This window comes from Drosophila virilis, chromosome 5 (assembly GCF_030788295.1).
Source record: "Drosophila virilis strain 15010-1051.87 chromosome 5, Dvir_AGI_RSII-ME, whole genome shotgun sequence".
In the NCBI taxonomy this organism is placed as follows: Eukaryota; Metazoa; Arthropoda; class Insecta; order Diptera; family Drosophilidae; genus Drosophila; species Drosophila virilis.
This window is the reverse complement of record NC_091547.1, coordinates 6,702,138-6,723,800: the sequence shown is the minus strand read 5'-3', so window position 1 is coordinate 6,723,800 and position 21,663 is coordinate 6,702,138. Positions and strand designations below refer to the sequence as shown.

At 41.8% G+C, this 21,663-nt stretch overlaps 6 protein-coding genes across 6 annotated transcripts in view; 2 read left to right on the top strand and 4 right to left on the bottom strand.

Annotated features, from left to right (window-relative positions):
* Window positions 1-257: 257 nt before the first annotated feature.
* Window positions 258-1,140, bottom strand: LOC6626806 (cuticle protein 1). The gene is made up of 2 exons (XM_002050887.4): window positions 991-1,140; window positions 258-931 (listed from the first exon to the last, which is right to left on the bottom strand). Exons 1-2 carry the CDS (start codon window positions 1,003-1,005, stop codon window positions 455-457), a joined length of 492 nt encoding a protein of 163 aa, XP_002050923.1. The 5' UTR covers window positions 1,006-1,140; the 3' UTR covers window positions 258-454.
* A 2,115-nt stretch (window positions 1,141-3,255) lies between these two features.
* Lnpk (zinc-ribbon metal-binding protein lunapark) lies at window positions 3,256-5,678 on the bottom strand. Its single transcript, XM_002050888.4, has 6 exons — window positions 5,522-5,678; window positions 5,152-5,381; window positions 4,920-5,052; window positions 4,108-4,555; window positions 3,856-4,053; window positions 3,256-3,785 (listed from the first exon to the last, which is right to left on the bottom strand). Exons 1-6 carry the CDS (start codon window positions 5,546-5,548, stop codon window positions 3,577-3,579), a joined length of 1,245 nt encoding a protein of 414 aa, XP_002050924.1. The 5' UTR covers window positions 5,549-5,678; the 3' UTR covers window positions 3,256-3,576.
* Window positions 5,679-5,820: 142 nt separating this feature from the next.
* On the top strand, window positions 5,821-7,801 carry LOC6626808 (armadillo repeat-containing protein 6 homolog). The gene is made up of 2 exons (XM_002050889.4): window positions 5,821-6,289; window positions 6,353-7,801. Exons 1-2 carry the CDS (start codon window positions 6,173-6,175, stop codon window positions 7,625-7,627), a joined length of 1,392 nt encoding a protein of 463 aa, XP_002050925.1. The 5' UTR covers window positions 5,821-6,172; the 3' UTR covers window positions 7,628-7,801.
* On the bottom strand, window positions 7,746-9,638 carry nopo (no poles). The gene is made up of 7 exons (XM_002050890.4): window positions 9,421-9,638; window positions 9,149-9,364; window positions 8,739-9,092; window positions 8,607-8,664; window positions 8,421-8,540; window positions 8,169-8,360; window positions 7,746-8,099 (listed from the first exon to the last, which is right to left on the bottom strand). The coding sequence occupies exons 1-7, from the start codon at window positions 9,534-9,536 to the stop codon at window positions 7,851-7,853; spliced, it is 1,305 nt and encodes a 434-aa protein (XP_002050926.1). The 5' UTR covers window positions 9,537-9,638; the 3' UTR covers window positions 7,746-7,850.
* Window positions 9,639-10,727: 1,089 nt separating this feature from the next.
* 5-HT1A (5-hydroxytryptamine (serotonin) receptor 1A) overlaps window positions 10,728-21,663 on the bottom strand; it is a 72,093-nt gene continuing 61,157 nt past the window's right edge. Inside the window, exons 8-11 of the mRNA XM_002050891.4 lie at window positions 21,163-21,372; window positions 14,618-15,538; window positions 13,057-13,178; window positions 10,728-11,516 (exon numbers count right to left, since the gene is read on the bottom strand). Coding sequence (XP_002050927.1) covers window positions 13,080-13,178; window positions 14,618-15,538; window positions 21,163-21,372 — 1,230 coding nt within the window. The 3' untranslated portion in view covers window positions 10,728-11,516; window positions 13,057-13,079. The remainder of the gene's footprint in view (window positions 11,517-13,056; window positions 13,179-14,617; window positions 15,539-21,162; window positions 21,373-21,663) is intronic.
* LOC6626811 (RING-box protein 1) lies at window positions 14,040-14,616 on the top strand. Its single transcript, XM_002050892.4, has 2 exons — window positions 14,040-14,136; window positions 14,201-14,616. The coding sequence occupies exon 2, from the start codon at window positions 14,205-14,207 to the stop codon at window positions 14,556-14,558; it is 354 nt and encodes a 117-aa protein (XP_002050928.1). The 5' UTR covers window positions 14,040-14,136; window positions 14,201-14,204; the 3' UTR covers window positions 14,559-14,616.

Sequence of the window (21,663 nt, the reverse complement as noted above, 5' to 3'; positions counted from 1 at the left end):
CTTAATTTTAAGTAAAAAATTAAAAAATTGTCAAATGAAGTCTTCAAGAAGTGATGAAATTTGGCGCCTTTGTAATGTAATTCGTGTACATTATATTAACGAAATTCTTCCATCAAAATTTTGCTATGCTAATAAATGCTTTCAAGTATGACAGAAGTTAGAACCAAAAAGTTCAAATAAAAAACCAATTCAATTAAAAGTCCTACCAACTTCCTAAGAGTTAAAACCCTTTATATATATACAATACATATATGGCATTAAAAATCCAAGTTTGGTTTATATGACCAACATGCTTTTTTATTGACGCCAACAACAGAATTTCAATAGTCGAGAACTAGGTAGCGTTAGGAGGAAGCTAGAAAAAAGGAAAAATGCGTGTGATGAGCGTGTGGACAGATCGCGTAGAGTGTGGACAGTGTGGGCAGGCGCTGTGTGTGTGTGTGTGTGTGGCTGCTTAGTTGCAGAAGGGGAAGTTGGGGCACTGATGCGGCGAGACACCAGCGGGATATAGACGCTCCGTCCAGCCGGGCAATGGTGGTGCGGCGACGGGTGCAGCCGCATGTCCGGCATTCACATCGCAATAGGGATAGTTGGGGCAGGTCTGTGGATTGATGCCAGCTGGATATTTATCACCGCCGGCGGCGGGAGCTGGTGCCGCGTTCCAGCTGGGCTGTGGCTGCCACTGCGGCTGTGGTTGCTGCCACTGCGGCTGCGGCTGCTGCCAGTGCTGTTGCGGCTGTGGCTGCCATTGGGGCTGCGGTTGCTGCCACTGCGGCTGCGGCTGCTGCCACTGCGATTGTGGATTGTGCAGGCGCGCGTTATCACAGATGGGAAAACCGGGGCAGTCCTGTGGATTCACGCCGGCGGGATATTGGGCAGCTGGCGGATGCTGTGGCTTGGCCAGAGCCAGCGCCAGGCAGGAGGCGAGCAGCTGCAGGAGCACAAAGTTTCAGAAGCTTAGCCAAACTTGATGGCGCGGCAGCTACTCACCAGCTTGAAGAACATTATTGATTATTATAATCCTTGCGGGTGCGTGTGTGTGTGTGTGTGTGCCAATTGGACTATAAAGTCGTGTTTGAACTTAAACTTCCAATTGGGTTCCTGGTCAGCGCTGCACTGTGGGACAAACACGGCCGTCAGCTTGGCTTATATAGCCGAACAACAGTCTCTCTCGCATTGACCGGCTAGAACCGAGTCTCAGACTCCGACACCGTTTGGCTCGGTTTCACTTTCATTGGCTGGCTGGCAGATTTGGTGCGGCAATGGCAACTGCATTTGTTGCTGCTGTTGTTGTTGTTGTTGACTGATCTCGCGCATATTTTGCTTGATTGGCCCAACAGATTATTATTAGAGTCTTTGTTGTGCGCGCGAGCGAACAAATAAATCGAACGGCCACAACAGACACATACCCATACATACCCTACTTACATACCCACATATACGATATCTACATATATGTGTGTGTGTGTGTGTGTGTGTGTGTGTGTGTGTGCATTTATATCAAGTTACAGGCCGTCATTAGCAATAGCAATGAACTAAGCCCCGCTCGCATTCTAGCCAAAAATAAAGAGATATATATATATTTGTTTGTCTTTTGGCTTTCGGCCCACTTGGCGCGTTGGCGTTTTCCATTTTGGCCAAGTGCCTTTTTTTTATTTTTTTTTGTTATTTTTACAGCCTCTCAACCCTTGCCACATATTGGCGCTGTCATGGAATCTGTTCGTGAATCACTTTATTTGTGCCGCAGGTTTCCTTGTCGTGCCGCCAGCAACACCTTTGCCATCGACAGCGCCAACGCGCCTTGCTCTTGGCTCCACACACTCGCACACACACACACACTCGCCCGGAAGGGGCCAAGTCGCATGGAAACTGGTTTCGGTGCAGCGAACTTGCACTAGTTTCCAGGCACCGCATGGACCAGAGCCCGATCTAAGCTCTGATTCTGGGCGAGGGATGGGCGATAAGCAATTAAAATTTGGCTTTCCATTTTTCAAATAGTTTACTTAGCTTAAATACCATATGATAAGAACATTAAAAGGCTTTTAAACTTAAGTCCAAAATAAGATGATTCAGAAAGGTGAGGTTCCTAATTTAATTATATTATATACATATATATAAAGATATTGGACATAGTTAAGCACACTCTTCTCTAGTATCTAAATCCAAACTGGACTAGTTATGCTATATATGCCAAGTTAACTATTGCCAGCCCTAGTTCTAGCAGGTTTCTGTCCAGCTTATGCAAATGTTGTTGCATATTGTCGCCAGAAAAAAACACGCTGCCTGTCGAAGCTGTGCCGCACACGCATGCGCTTGACCAATGCCAGCGAGAACAAGGCGCACGCACCGACTTCCTGGCCAGAGGCCTACGTCACAGATCAGATTCGGGTAATTCAATTACTAGGCGCTGTCACACAAATTATAAGCTAATCAGGCGGCGGGGCAGCAAGCCAGGCCAGACACTCACACACACACACACACACACATTTGCAACATATTGTTGAACGTGGACGAGTGACGGTCAGTGTAGCCAATTCAGCTATTTTCCAGCTGAATTTCTGTATTTTATAGCCTGTTTATGGCTAATATGGGCTCAGCAAGCTAGTTCAGCTATTTTTAGCCTTTTTTTTTCAAATATTGATTTTAGCTAGATTTTTGAAACGGCAGTTGGCAACACTGGCAACGGCAGCCAATTGTTGGCAACGTTGTAACAGATTTAGTTTAATTCTTATAATTTGTGTTTGCAACTGCCGCCGCCGGCAGCCATTGGCCAGGAATGTGCGCGGGCGCGGCTGCTCCACTTGTAGGTGGCTGGCTGAAGCTGAGTGCGGTGTTGGTGGTGCCGCTGGAGCTGAAGCCGAAGCTGGCGGCTAATGCGAATGCGTTACGTGGCGCGGGCGCGCTGTAAGCCGATCTCGTTAGCCTTGATCAATGGCCCGGAAAAATAAAAGCCAGCGAAATTGAAATTGTTGACCGCTCGCATAATGCACGGAGTGTGTGTGTGTGTGTGTGTGTGTGTGTGTGTTGGTTCTCGCGCTTGTTGTTGTGCCTGATATCTCAACTGTCGTGTTTGCCTTTTTTGTCACATTGGCGCGCATTTGAAATTATTACGGCCATTAGCTGTCGCCTTCTTTTTTTTTTTTTCGTCTAGTTTTTAATTATCAATTTCCTTCTGCGCTGACGGATAGCACTTAACGGGGCGTACGCTTTAGGTGTGCCATGGAAAAGAAAGCATATTTGCATACAATTTGCATATTCAAGTTATTTTTTTGTTTTTGTATTCAGTTTACAATTTGTATTTCAAAACATACTCAACAATTATTCAGAAATTCTTGTTTTCTTGTTGTAGATTTAAGCTAGTGAGTTGGGTTTAGTGACTAAATTGAACAAAAATATTCAAGAGAAATAATTGCTTACCAACAAAGTGTTAATTAATATTAATTGTTAACTCTAAGCAAAATAATGTATATATATATATATGCATAAATATGTTGCTTTTATTTAATGCTAACACGCTTTGCGTTGCCTAAAAACCTGTTCATGGCGCACTCGGCGAACCGTTTTCATATTCAAAAACTATTCTTTTGCCTCAGTCTCGCTGGCATCAGCATCGGCAGCCGCTGTTGCAATTTCAGTCTCCAACACATTCGTTGCAGTCGTTGGGTTAACAGCATCAGTATCCATATCAACATCCATATCGGCTTCCACATCAGGTTCACCCTCCGCATCGGTATCAGTCGTTGGCAAGTCTTCGTGCAGCGCGCGGCGCACTAAATGCTGGTTATCTGCAAGTTAAATATTATATTCATTATTAGACAGGCGGTTAACAAGAGCATAAACTGTATGGTTAGTCACCAAATTCTTCATCCTCATCGTCGGATGAATCGCTTTCGGTGCTGTCATTGCCCTGCAATGCCGATTTCGGCGTCTGCGGATGCCCTGAGTTTAGGGATAGGCGTGGCGCCACGGGTCGCTCCTTGCGTGCCGGATTAAGTACACCACAGAAGGCGCAATGAAATGTTGTATACTCATATTCCTCCAGGGGTAGCATGCCTAAAATCAAACGTTATATTTAATTGCAATCAAGCGCAAAGAGCCGCATCTCACCATTATGCCGATGGCACTCCTTGCATATCATGCCAAAGCGATTCTGCGGACTGTCGCCCACAATAAAGTCCACAATGCGATCCAAAGCGCTGCGTGAGCTCTCATCGACCACGGGGAAGGGCGTGCGCCTGCGCAGCTCCTGCTCAGCACGCAACTGCGGCGTTGATAACAGTTGCATTTGCGACGACATGACGCTGCTATTTATATTGTTATTCAAATTACGATAGACGCTCGTATAGGGTGGCGCCAACATGCGCTGTTGCTGCTGCTGCTGCTGCTGATGATGTGCGACTGCAGCTACCGGCTGCGGCGTGCGCTGCAGCGAAGATGCGTTCGAGCGATTCAGATTGATGCTGCTCGGGTTGCTACGCGCTGTGGTGGACAACTGATTGCTGCTGATGCGATTATGTTGCTTATCGCCAAAGCGCTCAAGAAGATTCACTGCCACCTGCCAAAATGATAATGATTTTAATTAATGATTATCAGGGCTGTAAACATATTCTAATTTAAACCAGGTTTTGACTTAAATCTAGAACCAAGTCGTTTCTAAAAATGAATGGGTTTTCATCTTAAAACTAAACTTAGTCCCAATGCATAAATAACTTGGGTATAATTATTGGATTTATCTAATCATATGTGGCACATGTCCAATTTAAGCATAGATCAGATTAGGTTGACAAAATCTAGCTTCATTCAAGGATGTGTAAATCCGGATATACGAACCGAACCCGAAAACTAGCAGAAGGTTCGAACCTAAGTACAGCTCTTTTCTCGGGTTTGCAGCCCCATTAATTATTTCCTGGACAACGTACCTTATAGGTCTCTTTGTCCATGACCTGCTCCAATATCTTGTTTTTCTTCTGCTTCAGCTGGGCCAGCTTATCGCCATTTTTGTTGAGCTTGCGCTGAAAATACCACGTAAACATTTGACGCAAGACAACAATGCTGAAAAACAATAACAAAAATCAATTGTTAAACTAGCAGCTTTCGGTGTAATGAGATCATCGAACGACTGGCTGGCTTTGTTTTTGTTGGATTACTCACAGCACTGGGAACAAGAGCAGCGGCACCAAGTACATGATGCGCTCCTGCATTGTTGGCGGGAAATAGAAGAAATACCAAAGCGCAAAGCCAACGATATATGCGCCAATTGTGAAGCCAACAAAGTTGGTAACAAAGCGCCTTTTGCGCTCCTGCGTATTGATCACATATTTCTCTAGATCTTGTATCTGCACTTGCAGTCCCTCCAAAACAGCAGTTGTAGATTTTTCCTTCTATAATTAGAAATGCGTACGTATGTAAATGTTTTTTTTTTTATGCATATGTAGTGCATATATGTGCACATCGGCGCCCTCGGCGTCACTCGGTGGCTGGTTATTGGCAATTGCAATTGGAAACGTGATATTGCACTTACCCGAAATTTCGATAGAACAAAACCCATTTTATTTATTTTAAGTATATGTTGTACTAAATTAAATGACGCCTACTTAAATTTAAAAAATGTAAATATTAACTAATTTCGTGCCGTGACCCTGCTTCTTGTTGGGCTTGTTGATGCTGACTCGATATATCGATAGGGCTGAAAGGGTCATGCGATATTTTTGGCATTGCATATCGATAGTTGTGAAACTAAATATTTTATTTTAATTTTTAACTTTATTGTTTATTTTGAAGATATTTGATCGATTAGTAGGCAATTATGTACAATTTGAAACTATTTTGGAACACTATTTTGTAAATTTGTCGCCTAAAAACACTTGTCGATTATTTTTGCAGCCCTGCGGGCATCACAACAGCTGGGTTACAGTTGCGCATTTTACAAAAGTTAAACAGTTTATTGCACACAAAATAAGAGATTATTTTCTGTGATAACTACCCATTTGAATCTAAGACGCACATAGGCTGATTTTACCGTCTGCACTTAAGACTGAAAACAAAGAAAACTTGCATTTTTGTTGGCGTGCTCTTGTCTGTGTGGGAGTTGTGGCGGAACAAAGTAAAACACGAAAGACGCAGATTAAACCAGCAGCTGCAGCATTTGGAGTGGAAATATAATTATTTAATCATGGCTAAAATTATTTCTCAAGAGACTTTCGACGATGTTGTCCAGGAGAATGTGGTGGATTTCTCCATGAGCCCCTCAGAGGCCAAGGAGGAGACTATAAAACAATTTGAAGCACAGGTGCGTATTTGTATGCGTCATCCAATTAGATTGTCTGAGTCGAGTGTATCTTGTTAACCTCAGGGCATCAACCTTGCCAACATTATCAAAGATTTGGCCATCAATGCGGAAACGGGCAAGCCTGTTATTAACGAAACGGTTGACAAATTAACAACGCACATTAACCAAGGGGGCAAGGATGAACAGCAGCTTTTGGAACTGCTTGCCGTTCTGGATCTGGAGTGCCAAAAGTCGCTGGCACATCGTGTGCTCGCAGGCAAGAATGGTGCACACAATGTGCTTACAAAACTGCTCGACCAGGCGCTGTCCGCCGACACGCTGCCAACGACGTTGATGTGCAAATGCCTACAGGCTGTGAACAGTCTGACCCACAAGCAGCCCGATATATTCGATGGCGAGGCTTTGGCCGTTGTGCTCAAGCTACTGGCACTTAAGGAGCAACAGGATATCGTTTGTCTGACGCTACAGTGGCTACAGAAAACTTGCATTATGCACGAAATGAATCGTCAGAAAATTTTGAGCACCAACGCACTGAAGGTATTGAAGCCGCTGCTAACCAGGGACAATCCACGCGTGCTGCGTGAACTGACAGCAGTTCTGAGATTTCTAGTGTTGGACGATGACATACGCGTGGAGTTTGGCTGTGCGCATGAGCATGCGCGCCAGATAGCCAGCGAAATGCTGCTGGATCTCGTAGAGCTGTTGCCCGCCTACGAGGATGCCAATGTGCTGGCGGATTTGCTGCTCACCATCGGCACGCTGGCCGTGCGCCAGGAGCTGTGCCTGGTCATTGACGAAGCCGGCGGCCTAAAGCACATCTTCCATATTATGAGCGAGAATCTGAAAGCGGACCGCTTAAACTGTGAGGCCTTAAAACTTTTACGCGCACTCGCCGGCCATGATGCGGTCAAGGCGCACATAGTGCAGCAGGGCGTAGCACCCATTATTAAGGAGCTGCTGGATACGCATCAATCCAATGAGAACGTTGTGACTGCCGCGTTTGCCTGCATAACAACGCTCACGCTGCGCGTCAAGGAGAACAGCGCCGCCTTCTTTGACACGGGCATTGCCGAGGTGATGGTCGAGGCGCTGCGCATGCATCCCAAGCACAAAATACTTCAACGCAACGGCGCCTGGGCCATACGTAATATGGTTTCACGTTCGCGCAATCAATGCGAAACATGGCTATCCTATGGCGTTGAGGATTTGCTCAATGCGGCCATGGTGGAGCATCCGTCAGTGGCGCAGGACATTAAGGCGGCGCTGCGCGATCTTGGCTGCAATGTGCAGTTGCGTGAGGAGTGGACCGGCACGGCGGAAAAGAAAATTGCCGCATAGATAGCGACATGGACCACATATTTCTACTTTTATATTCACTGCTAACTTATTTCCATACACACACACACACAAACTCGAAACTAATGCAACAGCACAATATTCGGAAGCTCACACAAGGTTCTCATCTATAAATTCATCTATATATTATGCTAACAAACTATAATTCGAAACTGAGGCAGTCTTGGCTTATACACTTTTGGCTTATAACAACAATTCGCACTGGCTACTTGGTTAGCTTAATGTTGCGCAGCGTGCCCGCCTTGAGCCGCAAATTAACTGTCCTAGACATCGATGGCTGACTGTTCGTTGGTCTAGCTGCTGCTGCTGCCTGCTCCTCCTCCTCCACTGCACGCTGCGCAAATGGATCTATCTTCTCCGAACCGCCCATGCCATTGAATGCAAAATTGGCGCTCATTGGGGCAGCCGAATTGGAGCCGCCTAGCAGCAGACGTGGCTTCTTGAAAATTGAGTACTGCACAGAAATAGAAGATGCCAATCAGTGAGTAGAACACAACCATATATATATATACATTTGTATTACCTTTTCGCTAAGATCACTGTGGGTTTTGCGTATAACGCCAGTCGCCATGCTTATGCCAGCGCCGGTTTTGATGGGCGATATTTTGGTTATGCCCATCTCTGGCGGTTTCAGCAGATGTGCCAAGCCCACGCTGCTGGACTTGATGTTCAGGTAGGGTGATGTAGATTCCTCTATGCGCTTTATGTTCTGTTTCTGTAATATGCAAACGTAGTTGCAGTTGGCATATATTGTATTTTCTATGAATTTACATACGGTTGTCGGCGAGATGGTGCTGCGTCGCTCCTCGCGCTTCAGTGCCACAATGTTGGTGTTTAGGCCCAACGAATTGCTGGATGCATCCAAGTCAATTGGCTGACTTTGCAGGGATTTAAGCTGTGTGAAATGTTGTCGCAACATTTAGGTCGTTTCTTGTACATTTTTGCACGCTAGCTAACTTACCTTCTCTTGCGTGCGGTAGAGATCGCTCTCCAGATGTGATATTTTCTCCTCCAGGTTGCTGCAAGGGCAAAGATAAACAATTGTTGTTGCTTTTTACGATTCTACGTAGAGCTTTGAGTTTCTTTCTCTCACCGCTTCGAGTCCAGCTCTCTGCGCAAATCATTCTGCACCAGTTTAAGCACATTGCGCAGCTCTGTCTTTTTGACCTCGCACTGGCGTAGCTCACGCTTTAGCGTGGACACCCAATTGGCCAGCACTTGCGGATTGGCTTCGTTCTTCAGCAGACGATCAGCATCCGCGGCGCCGGCCGACATAATGGCTGAAACGCCTTCCATTGTGTGTATTTGTTGTTTCAGACTTTTGTTTTCCTTACGCAGCTCATCAACAACGCGTGCATCATTTTTCAGTATACTTATTTGCTCCACATAGCCGCAGATTACGAAATCTTTCTTTTGTAGCTTCTGCTCAAGGCCGGCAATTGTTTTGCTGCAATAGAGAAGTTCATAAGACATTTCATTGGGTAGGATGACATATGAACCTACAGGCACTTTTTCTGTGTGTCCTTTAGATCTTTCATTTGCTGTTCGATTTTGTTGTGTTCCTGTTCCTTCATTTTCATGGCTAGATTTGCATTGTCCAGCTGCTCCTGCAGCGAGCCCACGTCGATGCGACTCACGTCCAAATTGGCCAGATTGAAGTAGACACGCCATATGTTGCGTGTGGTGCACTTGTTGCGGCACTGTGGACACGTTTTGGAGCTGTAATTTGCCTTTAAAATATATATTTGTTGTTTTTAAAGACGACGCCAGCTTACCGCTCCAGCCATTGCATGAGGCAGTTGTGATGAAACATGTGTCCGCAGATTGTAACGTAAACATCATCGGAATGGCTAAACAGTTCGGCGCATATAACACAATTCAAATTCAACATGCTTAAGAAACAATATACTACATGGGGTTAAAAAAATATATTTTAATAACCAAAAACCTAATACACAGCTTGTTAAAGATTTTCGCGCGGCTTTATCAAAAATCAGCTGTTGCGTGCAGCCAACATCAAGTCAGCTCAAATTTGCGCATAGCCAACTTCAAGTGAGCTCATATTTGCGCGCAGCCAACTTTATGGGGGTCGAGCAAGCTCAAGACAATTCAATGTCTGCTTTTAGGCATAAGGCCACACTTTTGGTTTGTGTCTTGGCTGGCGTGTTCGTTACACAAATTCAAAAACAATTTAAAATTTGTTGCATGAAAGTTCAATTTTTATTTTAATTTGCAGCCAATGTAATTTACAGTAATTTTAGTATAGTATTTGTTGCTTATTTTTGTTGCAGTTTAATGTTAGACATATTTGTTATGTATACCAGGCAATAATTCCTACTAAATGCGCGCCAATTTGTTTATTAACCAAATTATATAAACAAAATAAGGAAAATAATAGATTTCACTCTATGCAATTCTGTAATAAGTGTAGGTGTTACGAATTATTGCTTGATATAGAACAATTATGGCCACCTTTATACTGCATAACTATTGATAGTTTTTCTTGGGTTTATTTTGTTTTTGATATCTAGTTTAGTTAGACATAGATCGGTAAATTCTTAAAATGCTATTTAAAGATTTCCTTTTGATTTTATTTATGTTTTTGTTTTTTAAATAGTTCGTTTATTAGTTAGGGTAATAAAACATTTGATTTCAATTGTGATATTGTTTTTTTTTGTTCACTTAACTCGAGCTTTTTAACTAGCATATGTTTTAAGTATTTTGAGTTGTTACTTGAAGTTTGTTATTTATTTTAATTTTCTTTCTTTTTCTAATTACGTTTTACCCATTTTTCCCGAAAGTAGTTTGCTTTTCAATAATACACGTGGCTTTTGTTGCTGACTTTTTACACACATTTACCACAATTTGTTGCACCCTTAAGCAATTAATTGTTAATTATTCATTTAATTTATTTAATATGTCATATTCAAAGAAATCCATGACATTTGCTACCAACTTGCTTGGCATTAAAAATACAACAGTTTTTCTCTTGTTTGTTTTCTGTTTTTTTTTTTTTTTTTACATATAATTTAACTAGAATTTGCTTTAACAATAGGTTTAAATTGCATTTAAACATTTACATTTACAATTAAATTATTTATATGCATTATACAATAGGCAATTATGCTAATAGCCATAAAATAGTTAACAAATGTTTTAGTTTTTACTTAAATTCTAATTGATTTTATACACACTTAACATAACTCTCTAGTGGGCTTTCCTATATCGTATATATATATGTAGATATATATATATATGTATAGAGATATAGATTCAGTATGCTCGGGTTCAGTTATAACGATTCCAAAATGCCCTATGCCAAGCTTTATTAACCATATTTTTAGCATATTTAAATTGTACACGAATCGTAAGTTATTTGCATAGTTTTTTTTTTTTGGAAGTTTTTTGCTTATTTGCTAAATAATTCTAGATAATCATAACTAATTAATAACAATATCGTATTTTGATTACACAGTTTGTTCAACTTTCCTTTTTTCTTGAACACAAGCCAAAAAAAAATCAGTTTCCAACAGTTTATTGGCCTAATTACAATCATAATTCTTTTGTTCCTTAAAGGTCTTAATTATTTGCATAATTTAACTATGAATTTTAAACACATTTAGCTCAACTTATTTACACTTCTATTGTATGTATATTTATTTATATATATTGTATTTATATTTATTTATTTAAAAATAATCTGGTTCGCTGGCTTTCAGCTACTATATCATTCTTGGTATACAATCTTCTTGTGAGTGCTGGTGTTCTACTTCTTCTTATTCGTTTCTTTTTTCATATGCTTCTGCTTGTATGCGCTTTCTTCTTTTGTTGAACGAAGAGGCAAATTTTCTCGCCTTCTTAGCAGAAACGCCTGAAAAATAGTTGTTGGTTGCACAAATCTCATTAGTTACAAATGAATACTCTTCTTTTTATAGGCTATTCAAATTTTGTGATGAATTATGTAATAAATATATTCGGTATATGTATTCTTTAGATAAGTTTTAAATATTCTCCATAAGAAGACAAGGCTAGGCTCTCAGTTGCTTCGCGTTTCTTTCCATTGCAGACAGTACAAAGTTTAGCATAGGCCATGATCGAACAACTATATCATATAGATGTTACAGGAAAAATACTTTACTTTGTATTTCAAATAATCTTAAACAAATTTGGCATATATACGAGTTCTATCGTGACCCTCGCCCATGACTAAAATCTTATTATGGGAAGAAAAATCGGTTGTATATATATATATATTGATATGGAAAGGTTTCTAAAATCTTTTGGGATTATCTGCAAAACCATAACCGAAATTTCTAAAAAGTGTATTCAATCTTCGGCATGCCCAAGCTTAATCGCTCTATCCTCTTATTGGGGCATTCAAAACTTCCGCAAATGTTAAACAGAAATTTCTGCAAATTAATGTTACTTAATTAAACTTTTTGGCAAACGCGCGAATGGAACAGCCTTAACTGCTGCTGCCACGGGCAGCTGGCTCGAAGCTGGGCAACTGCTGAGATGCAAATGGTTAACTCTAGCACAAGGTTCGCCCTGACCGGGCGGTTGGCTGAAACGCTTTGAAGATAAGCCTATGACGATGTGCGGCATAATTCGAATGGCCCTTTCGGCGGCCCCATTAGACGTTATCCGTTGGCCGCATTGCAATGGCCAACTGATTTTAAACGGTTTTCGCATGCAGATGACAGCACTGATAAAGGAGGGGGGGCGTGGGCTATGTGGGCTGATAAAACTTTCACATTGGCCCACAGAATTTTGAGCGGAATGCGACGAAACTTTGCCCGTGCTTCATGGCTAACAAATTGTTTCAAGCGTTGCAAGCCATAGAAAACTGGCAACAAAGCGTTGCCAATTCGAAGCTGCGTGTGTGTGTGTGTGTGTGTGCGAGTGTCTGTATGTGTAAGTGTGTGTGTCTGTGTGTGTGTGCCAGCGGCTGTTTCCCATGGCCAGCGTGTCGTGTGTTTTGTGAAATTGGGCGCCCAAAGCGAAGACGACGACGTTGACAACGAAATTCAAAACACTTTGAACACTGCAGCAGCAGCAGCAGCAGCAACAGCAACTACTGCAACCAGCAGCAGCAACAACAACAATAGCTGCAGCAGCAGCAGCTACTGCAGCAACTGCTCAAACAAATGCTAAGCAATATCAATTTCGGTATGGAGCATTGCAAATTGAAACTTGTGAGCGCGAAATTGAAAAAAATATATTAAAGAAAAATAACTGCAAGAGATAGAGAGAAATTGCAATTGCAATTGCAAATTGCATTTGCAATGGCCAAAGCGGCATCAATTTCTCTTAGCTTGTTCAATAATAATTTGCAGTTAAATACAAATGTTTTTTCCCCTTTACATAATACATTTTCACACACACACACACACGCACACGCACACACTTACCTTCGCCTCTTCGCATGCACTATCTAGAGTTTCCCGCTGCGATAATGCACCGGTCGGTGGCCGCCAAAGAGTATGCGCTTGAAGGCCTGTCGGAACTCGGGGCTGAATATCGTATAGATGACCTGTAATTAAAAAGAAGTTTATCGTAACTTTTCCATTCGAAACATAAGCATAGTCGAGAGCTTATTTAAAAATGAATAAATTGCTTTTGTATTTAGTTTATGACAAATGAATTCGAATGGAATTCATTTTTGCCAAAAACCATCAGATTTGATGCGAAAAAAGCTAGATTCGCAGCACTGCTATCGGGTACGATATTTCCATTTAAAATTTGTTTACAAATATTTGTAATTTAAATAGTTATTTTTAGAGATAAATTTAATAATTATATGCTTCGAATTAGCAAAGCAGGAGCTGGCATAAAAATAACTAGTTTTTCAAATTTTATGCTTCAAAATTGTCAGAACAAAATTCAAACTCCTTACATAATAAAGCTAAAAGGCTTATACTCTTTAAACTGTAAGTAAGGGCACTTTAGGAAAAGCTTAGAAGTTACCTGTATTTCTTAGCTAAATTGGCAGCACTGTTAAGCACGGTGGTCTGTTAAAAATAACAGACATTCTCTAACAGACTTTCTTACTTAAAAAAAGCCAAAACTGTACGAAAATGACCAAATGCTAATCTATTGAAAACTGTTAAGCCTTAAGGCCTGACAAAATATTAAATTGCCGATCTTTTTACTTTTAAAAAAGCCAGTATGGCTTGAAATGAGCTTGAAAAAGCTCCCATTAATAACATTGTTAAGTTTTGCGGCAGGCACCTGAAAAATGAAAATTGCACGAAGTTTGCGTATAAAAAATAAATTTGCTAAGTATTATCACTAACCAAACAACATGTTGTTTGGTTTGTGGTATTATTAGCAGGGCTATCGATATGCAAGCTGGCTTCGATAATGCCGATAAACGATACAAGTTTTACAACAATCTGGCAACTCTGTCACAGCTCGATAGCTTTCTTTCAAATAGACAAGCTCAAGGTAGGAGCTGACAACGCGCACAGAAAATAATACAGAAACTGCGAGTAAGTTGGAATAGATGAAATGAAAGTAAATTTAATAAATGAACACAAATAAATCATAATTTAGCACTATGAGCGCCGCAGATAACAATGAGAAGCCAACAACCAGCACGGCAGCCGCCGCCGCTTCAGCCACGGGCGGCGGCATGGATCGTAAGCGCTTTAATGTCAAGAAATGGAACGGGGTCGCACTCTGGTCCTGGGACATTGTCGTTGACAACTGCGCCATTTGTCGCAATCACATTATGGATCCGTGTATCCAGTGCCAGGCGAATCAGTCTAGCAACAGCGGCATCGAGTGCACCGTCGCCTGGGGCTCATGCAATCATGCCTTTCACTTCCACTGCATATCGCATTGGCTGAAGACACGTCCCGTCTGTCCGCTGGACAATCTCGAGTGGAACTTTGAGAAATATGGTCGCTAGTGTGCTTTGTAATGTTCCCCCAAATGAGTGAAATGATAATATAGGTGTATATATCTTACCGGATTTAGCGTGGAATTGAAGTAGCCCAGCCAGAGGAAGAGGGAGGCGACGCTGTCGCTGATCTGGCAGGCGGCGCAGAGCGGCATCGTCAGCGCCATCACAAAAAATGGCAGCCAGCAGACGACAAAGGCGCCGGTGATGATGGCCAATGTTTTGGCCGCTTTCCTTTCGCGTTTCGCCTCCAGCGTCTCCTTGCGCTTGTTCACCTTCTGCATGGGATTTGCTATGCTGGACAACTGCTGCGGCAGCGGCGCAGGGTGTGGCTGATGTCCCGCCTGATGCTGCTGCTGCTGCTGTTGTTGTTTGGTGCGCGGTTCGGGTGTTACCGCGCCGGAGGCATTCGCCGAATTGCTGCACAACGGATGCGCCTGGTTACAGCTAGTCAATGTGCTTGTCTTTGCTGTCATCGGTCCGGCGGCGGCGGCGGCGGCGACCCCTTGTGTTGCAATGGCTGGCGATGTTGGTGTTTGCGGCGATATTGCTGATATCGATGTAATTGTTGTGGCATTCGATGTGCTGGCGCCGCCGCCACCAATTTGAACAGTTTTTTGTAGCTGCTGCATTTGTTCCAACTGCTGTTGCAGCTGCGGATCCTCGAGCACTTCAACAGCGGCGCCACCATTCCCATTGGCCTTGCCCAGCGGCGTTGTTGCTGCTGCTGATGTTGCGGTTGCGGTTGCCACTGCCTCATTCCCATCCTCCTTTCGCGGATGCTCGTTTAGCTGCTGCTCGTTAGGCTCCTGCTCTGCCTCGCTGTCCGCTTCCGTTACATTTGCTGGCTGAGCTCCAGATGCTGCTGCTGCTGCTGCTGGTGCTTTTTGTTGCTTGGCGCTGTTGCTGCTGCTGCTGGCGTGCTGCTGATTGGCCAGCGCCACCAGGTGCGAGACGGTGGCTATTTGGTTGCCCGATGTGCTGGGCACCTGAAATTAAGAGCATGTCTCAGTCGGTTAGCATCTGCCAACTGATTTTGAACCAATTTGAGGTGGGAATTCCCATTTATTTGTTGACTACGAATCAAACAAATCAGCCTTAACAATGTGTAAAGCAGAGACATATTCTAGGGTATTATAAATGTGTAATGCATGGGAATCCTTTCTAACCACATATTGTATATATATATATATATATACTTATCGGCATAAACAGCCGAGTTGATATAATAATGTCCCTCCAACCGTGTGTCCCTCTCTCTGCGTCTTGCAATTTTGCATAGGTTTGTCATTCTGTTGCAAACTGTACTTATCAATATCGAACCTTATCAATATCATACTTCCATATTATAAAGCTCTAATCGATGAATCGTTAGTAAAATAAGTTTTCCTATGGAAAACTATTCTTTTTACCAGCTTCATTATTCTCGCATTATATTAAATCTTCTGGCTTTGTCAAATATTTCAATTAAAACCTGACTACAAGAATGCGCAAAAGGCATTAAATTGGTTCGCAGCATGAATCGAACCAGTTATTTCTTTTTTGTGGCTTGATGTCCTGGTGAGCAGTCAATTTCAATTGCCAAATTAGCATTTCAAATCTGTGCTCGGCACACACACACACACACACATAAATCACAAACTCCAATTGCATTCATAAATTTATTTAGTGCTATATACCCTTCCCCCTTCGCCTCCACCAGCTCACACAGCGTGCCCTCGCCACGCCCACTGGCTCGTCAATTTTCATGGGCTTTTTATGCCACACAGTTGTGTGGTTATAAATTCTCCAAATAAATAAAATCGCTGGGCAAATATTTATTTACGTTAAGCTCGTTGCGCCGCAACCTCCCGCCACGGCTCAGTTTTGGCCACGCCCATGCTATTAACCCACTATCCAGCAGGCGGCGAGGCAGTCAGTCGTCGGCTGGCGGCACTTGGTCAAAAAGGGCTACAACAATTTGTCGAGACTTGAGCAGAGGCTGCTAACGGCATGTCCTAGGCACTAAAATTCATATAATCACCTGTAATTTGAGCCAGCAGTGTCCATGTCCATGGCCACATTATGTGCAGAAGCGTAAAGTGCTAAAATCAACTTTTATGTGTTATAAATTTTGTCTACCCCGTCCCGCACTGTGCGCAGGACGTACGAGTAACTGCACAGGTGGCGCGCGCGTTTCTTTTGCTAGAGATGGGACAAGCAACGATGCGTGTTGCGTTATCGGTTGCGTGCCGATAACTGATCGATTATTATTGAAAGTCGAAAAATGTTAAATTATCTTGAAGAAGTGCTTATACTGTTAAATATTTGATCTCAAATTTAATTATGTCGAAGAAATGTACGCAGATCCTTGATAAACTAAGCTCATATAAGAAAGCTTAATGCAAAATTCACGAGCTCTCAATTATCAATTTCGCAAGTAGAAACCTTTCACAATTTTCATGTTATTTCTGTGTTATAGGTATGCTGGGCGAAGATGGGTAATAAATATTTGCAAGATAGCTTAATGGTGAATATCTTAAATATTCTTCAAAGCCAGAATCTGCTTAAAGATTCTTGAAGGTTCTCACTTCCGTCAATGTGCTTAACTAAATCCTTTCCTAGTCGTATTTCAATGTCCGACTAAACCAAACATGGATTTCGGCGAATTCACTGGCTTAAAAGGCTTAAAATATATGTGCCTCTTTTCTGTGTAATAAGAGGAAGTTTGTGAATCCCGGATACTCGCACAGATATCTGTCGTCTCTAATTTCGGCTTGGTGTCTTTTTGGGAGCCAGCAGACAATTAATGGGCCGCACGGAAACGGCGCCAAATGAATTTTATGACTTTGATTCCATAATATATTGGCTGGTTGTTATAAGCGTGTAATTGATGCGGTGCCTTTTCCAAGCACAAAGCAACAACAACAGCAGCAGCAGAAAAAAACATTCAAATTTGTGGCGCAACATGAAAAATGCATTTTCAATTTGCCAACAATGAAGACTGAGCAAAAGAGACAAAGAGAGAAAGAGAAGGAAACCACACTGGCCAAGTCAGTAAAGAGATATACGTATAAAATTCAATGGCCATTGGCCAAATTGTACATTTTCACACAAAGGAAGCGAGAAGCAGCATATGTAACCTAAGCTATGGCCATTGTCATTGCCAATTGTCCGTTGTGTGCGTTGTCGGAGCACAAACAAATGTTGCAGCAGGGCTCGATTTCGATTTGGTTTCATTTCGATTCGATTCGATACGATTTCTTCTTTGACTGCGAACAGAAGCATTTTTAATGTTGCCGCACGTAAAGCAAATCAAAGCAACTGCAAAACGGACGGCAAATCCAAATGCGAAACGTATTTTCACATTTACAGTCCGCAACAATGCGAATAATGAGGGCGCGTTCCATTGGCTTCAACCACGTTGCGGGGGCATGGGGCAAATATGACAACAGTTGGGGAACTTGAAGATTACGCATACGCCGCATGGTTCGGCTGCAAGTTTTTTGCCCGGCAACATTTAATTTGAAATGGTCTGCTACGTGAACGGGTGGGTGGGACTTTGCAAACACGCCAAAAACCAAAGACCAGAAACCAAAAGCCCTAAACCAAAAACAAACTCAACTACAAGTTGAAGAAGTGAGCCAAAGTGTAGCAAATACACCACACACACACACACACGCACACGCGCACACGCCCAGCTAATATTTTATTTATGTGCATTGACCACCCCTACTTCTCCACTTTGACTTATTTGCCGCAACCCCCCTCCTACTCGGCTTGCATTTAAGTGAAGTGTATATTTGTTTCAATTTATTTTGCAGGCACCACTTGCGCCTGCATTGACTTATTGTTTTTGTTTCCAATTTGTTTCAGTGAGTGTATTTTTAATAGCTGCGTGCAGCGCTCATTAGCTTTGTCAGGCGCTTTGCGGGCTTAAACAAGGGCTTAAGCCTTTGCTGCTGTTAAGAAGCTTAATGACAGAGATATATAAATAAATAGATATCTAAAACTAAAAGCAAAAATGATACATAAATATACATCATGTTTGAGCTCTAAAAGTATTTTACAATACAAAATTGCAAATAGATATTTACAATTTACAATTTTATAGTTAAATGACACTAGTTGAGAATTGAACAAGAGTAGAAGAACTAGAAGCCAGTGTTGTGTAAGCACAATGAGTTAGCAGCTTTTAAAACTTTATGAAAGCACAATGAGCTTCAGTGTTTGCACAATAAGCTTATAAAATACTTAAGAACAATTATTAGAAGCTTTCTGATGGACAAAGGAACTTTGATTAAGGTTAAAAGCTTAAGGCTTCTCATATTAATGAGTTTAACTAAATACTTAACACTTTTTTGAAATCTTTCAACACTCACATATATTGCCTTTTCAGCTGGTGTCATTTTGAAGAACTACGAATTGCAATTATTTCTTCAATTTTAAATGCAGTCTGGTTTTTGATTTGTGTTCAATTAAATGCATTCCCAGTTGCATTCAAATGCAATTTGTTTTTGTTAAATTGCCGTTTTATCGTCTAGGGCTTTTTGAGTATTCCTATATTTATATACATAATATATATATATATATATATATACATATAAGCTGCGGTGCAGCACAGTTTTGTGCTAACAAGCTCCTTTAGTTTTGATACTCTGTGCTTTAAAGGGTGTTATAAGGGTATATTGTTGCTGTATAGAATTGTATGCCTGTCAAGGCAGCATGAAGCATCTTACGTCCGCATAAAGCAGATATATTCATCGATAAATATCGATCATATAGGGTACTAGTAAAATTGGAATTGGACGTATATATGTCGTATACCATACGACAAATAAGTTTCTAAATTTATATCGATATCTTCTCTTTCTCTAGTATCGATTAATATCGATATTTTAAAATAGTTTGATGGACCAAAGCTGTTTCCTATAGACACTATCTTTCGTATCTCGCTTATCTATCGTATCTCTCGCAACGCGTATTTCTCGTACATCTTGGATCGTATCTTCCGTGTGTATCTTGTATCTTTTGTGTGGTATGGGCAATGTGAAAGAAGAAGGACAGCCTTGTTTGGATTTTGTGTGTGTGTGCGTGTGTATCTTTGTACAACAGAATGTAAGAATGTTTTTATAGCCAGCTTAAAATTTTTATAAGGGTATTTCCTTGTCGGGCATGCTCGACTAAAGCAGTGCTGCTTTTTCTATATATTTTTATATTTTTATTTTTGTTGTTGCTGTTTTGTTTGTTTGTTTGTTTTAGCTCATGCGTTTGGCTCTTGCCTATATATTAAGCAAAACTACTATGATAAATTTATATATTTGCTTGTGGCTAAGCTTGTGTGTGGTGTGTGTGTTTATTTATTTGGCTGTCCACTTATTTGGCGCACACACTGAGGAACCTGGCCCAAGTAAATATTTAATCTGCGTGCGTGTGTGTGTGCGTGTTTGCTGGCCAGCAAAGGCAAATACGAGACGCAGTTGGTTTCTCTCAGTTATTAGGGGCAAACGAATGGAAACGAAAGCTGTTAGCCATAAGCCATCAACATATTTTCTTCAATTACTCAAGCGTATTGAGTGCCTTGTTAGGCCACGTTTTCAGCTCCTGTTGCTGCTTGCTGTTGTTGTTGCTGTTGCTGCTGCAGAGCTTTGTTTTCATTTGACTGAAACTGAGATGCTTTGCATGGTGCTGGCTGGTGCTGGCAACTCGGACTCAGACTTCGTCGTATCCTTGTCACAGAGCTTACATTTGACTTAGCTATTACTTAACCTGCACAAATCGTTGCGACCTTTGGCCGCTCGACTTTTGGCCACCTTGTGGCGTTGCCAAACCAAACGTTCAAGCAATTTATTTTGGCCTGACTCTTTTATGGTTTCGTATTGCTTCGATTTTCGTGCCTTTTCCTTAATGCGTTATTATTGAATGTGTGTGTGTGCCTGCGCTGCTTATTTTTTAGCCATAAAAAAATAAGCTAAAATTGAAGTACATAAAAACTGCCTGCTAAATACAAATTTGGGCTGCCAATAAACAAACAACAAAAAAAAAAAAAAAAAAAATAACAAGCTTTTGCGCCCTGCATTTTATCGCCCACATTTGTGTCGTGTGTGGGTAATTTGCAGGCTTTGGACTTAGATGCCGGCTTATATATGCTTATGGTGTATTAATAAATACAATCTATATGCATTTTGGGCTGCAATAAAAACCCAAATGCGCTTGTCTCCCTTTCATTTTTCTGTTTTTTCCTTTTTTTTTTTTTTAATAATATTTGTGCTGTTGAAACACGCGACGTATACGTGATATCCTTTATGATATTAAAAGAAATCGATTTATGCGAGCATAAATCAAATGTCTGTCGTCGAACTTGATGTTTAGCTAACGACATGTGCAAGTTTCTATTTGGGATTTAACGGGGATTACGCGCACAGGACATGGACTGGACAAGGACTTTATTTCATTGGCTCGCTGCGTGCACTCAGGAAGCAAACTCAGATCGTTGGGCACATGTCAGGCGTTATGAAATTTGCTTTCAATGCGCACAGCGCCCCCAAATCCCAAACCCAAAAACCAATTCGAAAATCCAAATTCCCTGCTCCCGTTGTTGTTGTTGTTGTTGCTGCTGCTGCTGGGCACTTACCTCGATGCCGGCGCGACTCTTGCTGTCCACATTCGAGCTACTGAACTCGGTATCCTCCACCGTGTTCACCGTATTCGTGGAGTTGCCCTCAACCAGGCCCAGAGCTGTAGAGCTGGCCGCTGCACCGCTCTTATTCTTGGCCGTTGAGAATCTGCCAAGACGTTGCCGCAGACGATTAAGCTTAGTATCTGTTGTGGTGCTGGTCGCTGGCTGCAAAATGAAATGGAGAGCAGGATAAAGGGCTGCTTTTAGCTTGAGCTGCATCGATTTTGAGTAACGAAATTAAATTCATAGTTTCTTTTTTTTTTAACACAGCATTAAAATGTATAACAAGAGCTGCAAATTTGTGTTTTTGTTGTTGTTGCGCCTCACGCTTCAATAAACCGCAATTTGTACGCATTTCAGAGTCTGAGCTGAGCCCAAGCTGATCCCGTGCGTTGCCTTTACCATATGCATATGTAAGTAGATACGTTCGTAAATAAATTGTGTATATTTGTTACA

Excerpts from the sequence above, each read along its gene's own strand:
- Lnpk (XM_002050888.4), bottom strand. The coding sequence starts at position 5,548 with ATGGGTTTTGTTCTATCGAAATTTCGG. Across the intron at positions 5,382-5,521 it reads TTGTTCTATCGAAATTTCGG|AAGGAAAAATCTACAACTGC; the intron begins GTAAGTGCAATA and ends TTCTAATTATAG. Across the intron at positions 5,053-5,151 it reads CTGCTCTTGTTCCCAGTGCT|CATTGTTGTCTTGCGTCAAA; the intron begins GTGAGTAATCCA and ends ATTGTTTTTCAG.
- LOC6626808 (XM_002050889.4), top strand. The coding sequence starts at position 6,173 with ATGGCTAAAATTATTTCTCAAGAGACTTTCGACGATGTTGTCCAGGAG. Across the intron at positions 6,290-6,352 it reads TAAAACAATTTGAAGCACAG|GGCATCAACCTTGCCAACAT; the intron begins GTGCGTATTTGT and ends TGTTAACCTCAG.
- nopo (XM_002050890.4), bottom strand. The coding sequence starts at position 9,536 with ATGTTGAATTTGAATTGTGTTATATGCGCCGAACTGTTTAGCCATTCC. Across the intron at positions 8,361-8,420 it reads GCACCATCTCGCCGACAACC|AAACAGAACATAAAGCGCAT; the intron begins GTATGTAAATTC and ends TGCATATTACAG. Across the intron at positions 8,100-8,168 it reads ACAGTGATCTTAGCGAAAAG|TACTCAATTTTCAAGAAGCC; the intron begins GTAATACAAATG and ends ATTTCTGTGCAG.
- LOC6626811 (XM_002050892.4), top strand. The coding sequence starts at position 14,205 with ATGAGCGCCGCAGATAACAATGAGAAGCCAACAACCAGCACGGCAGCC.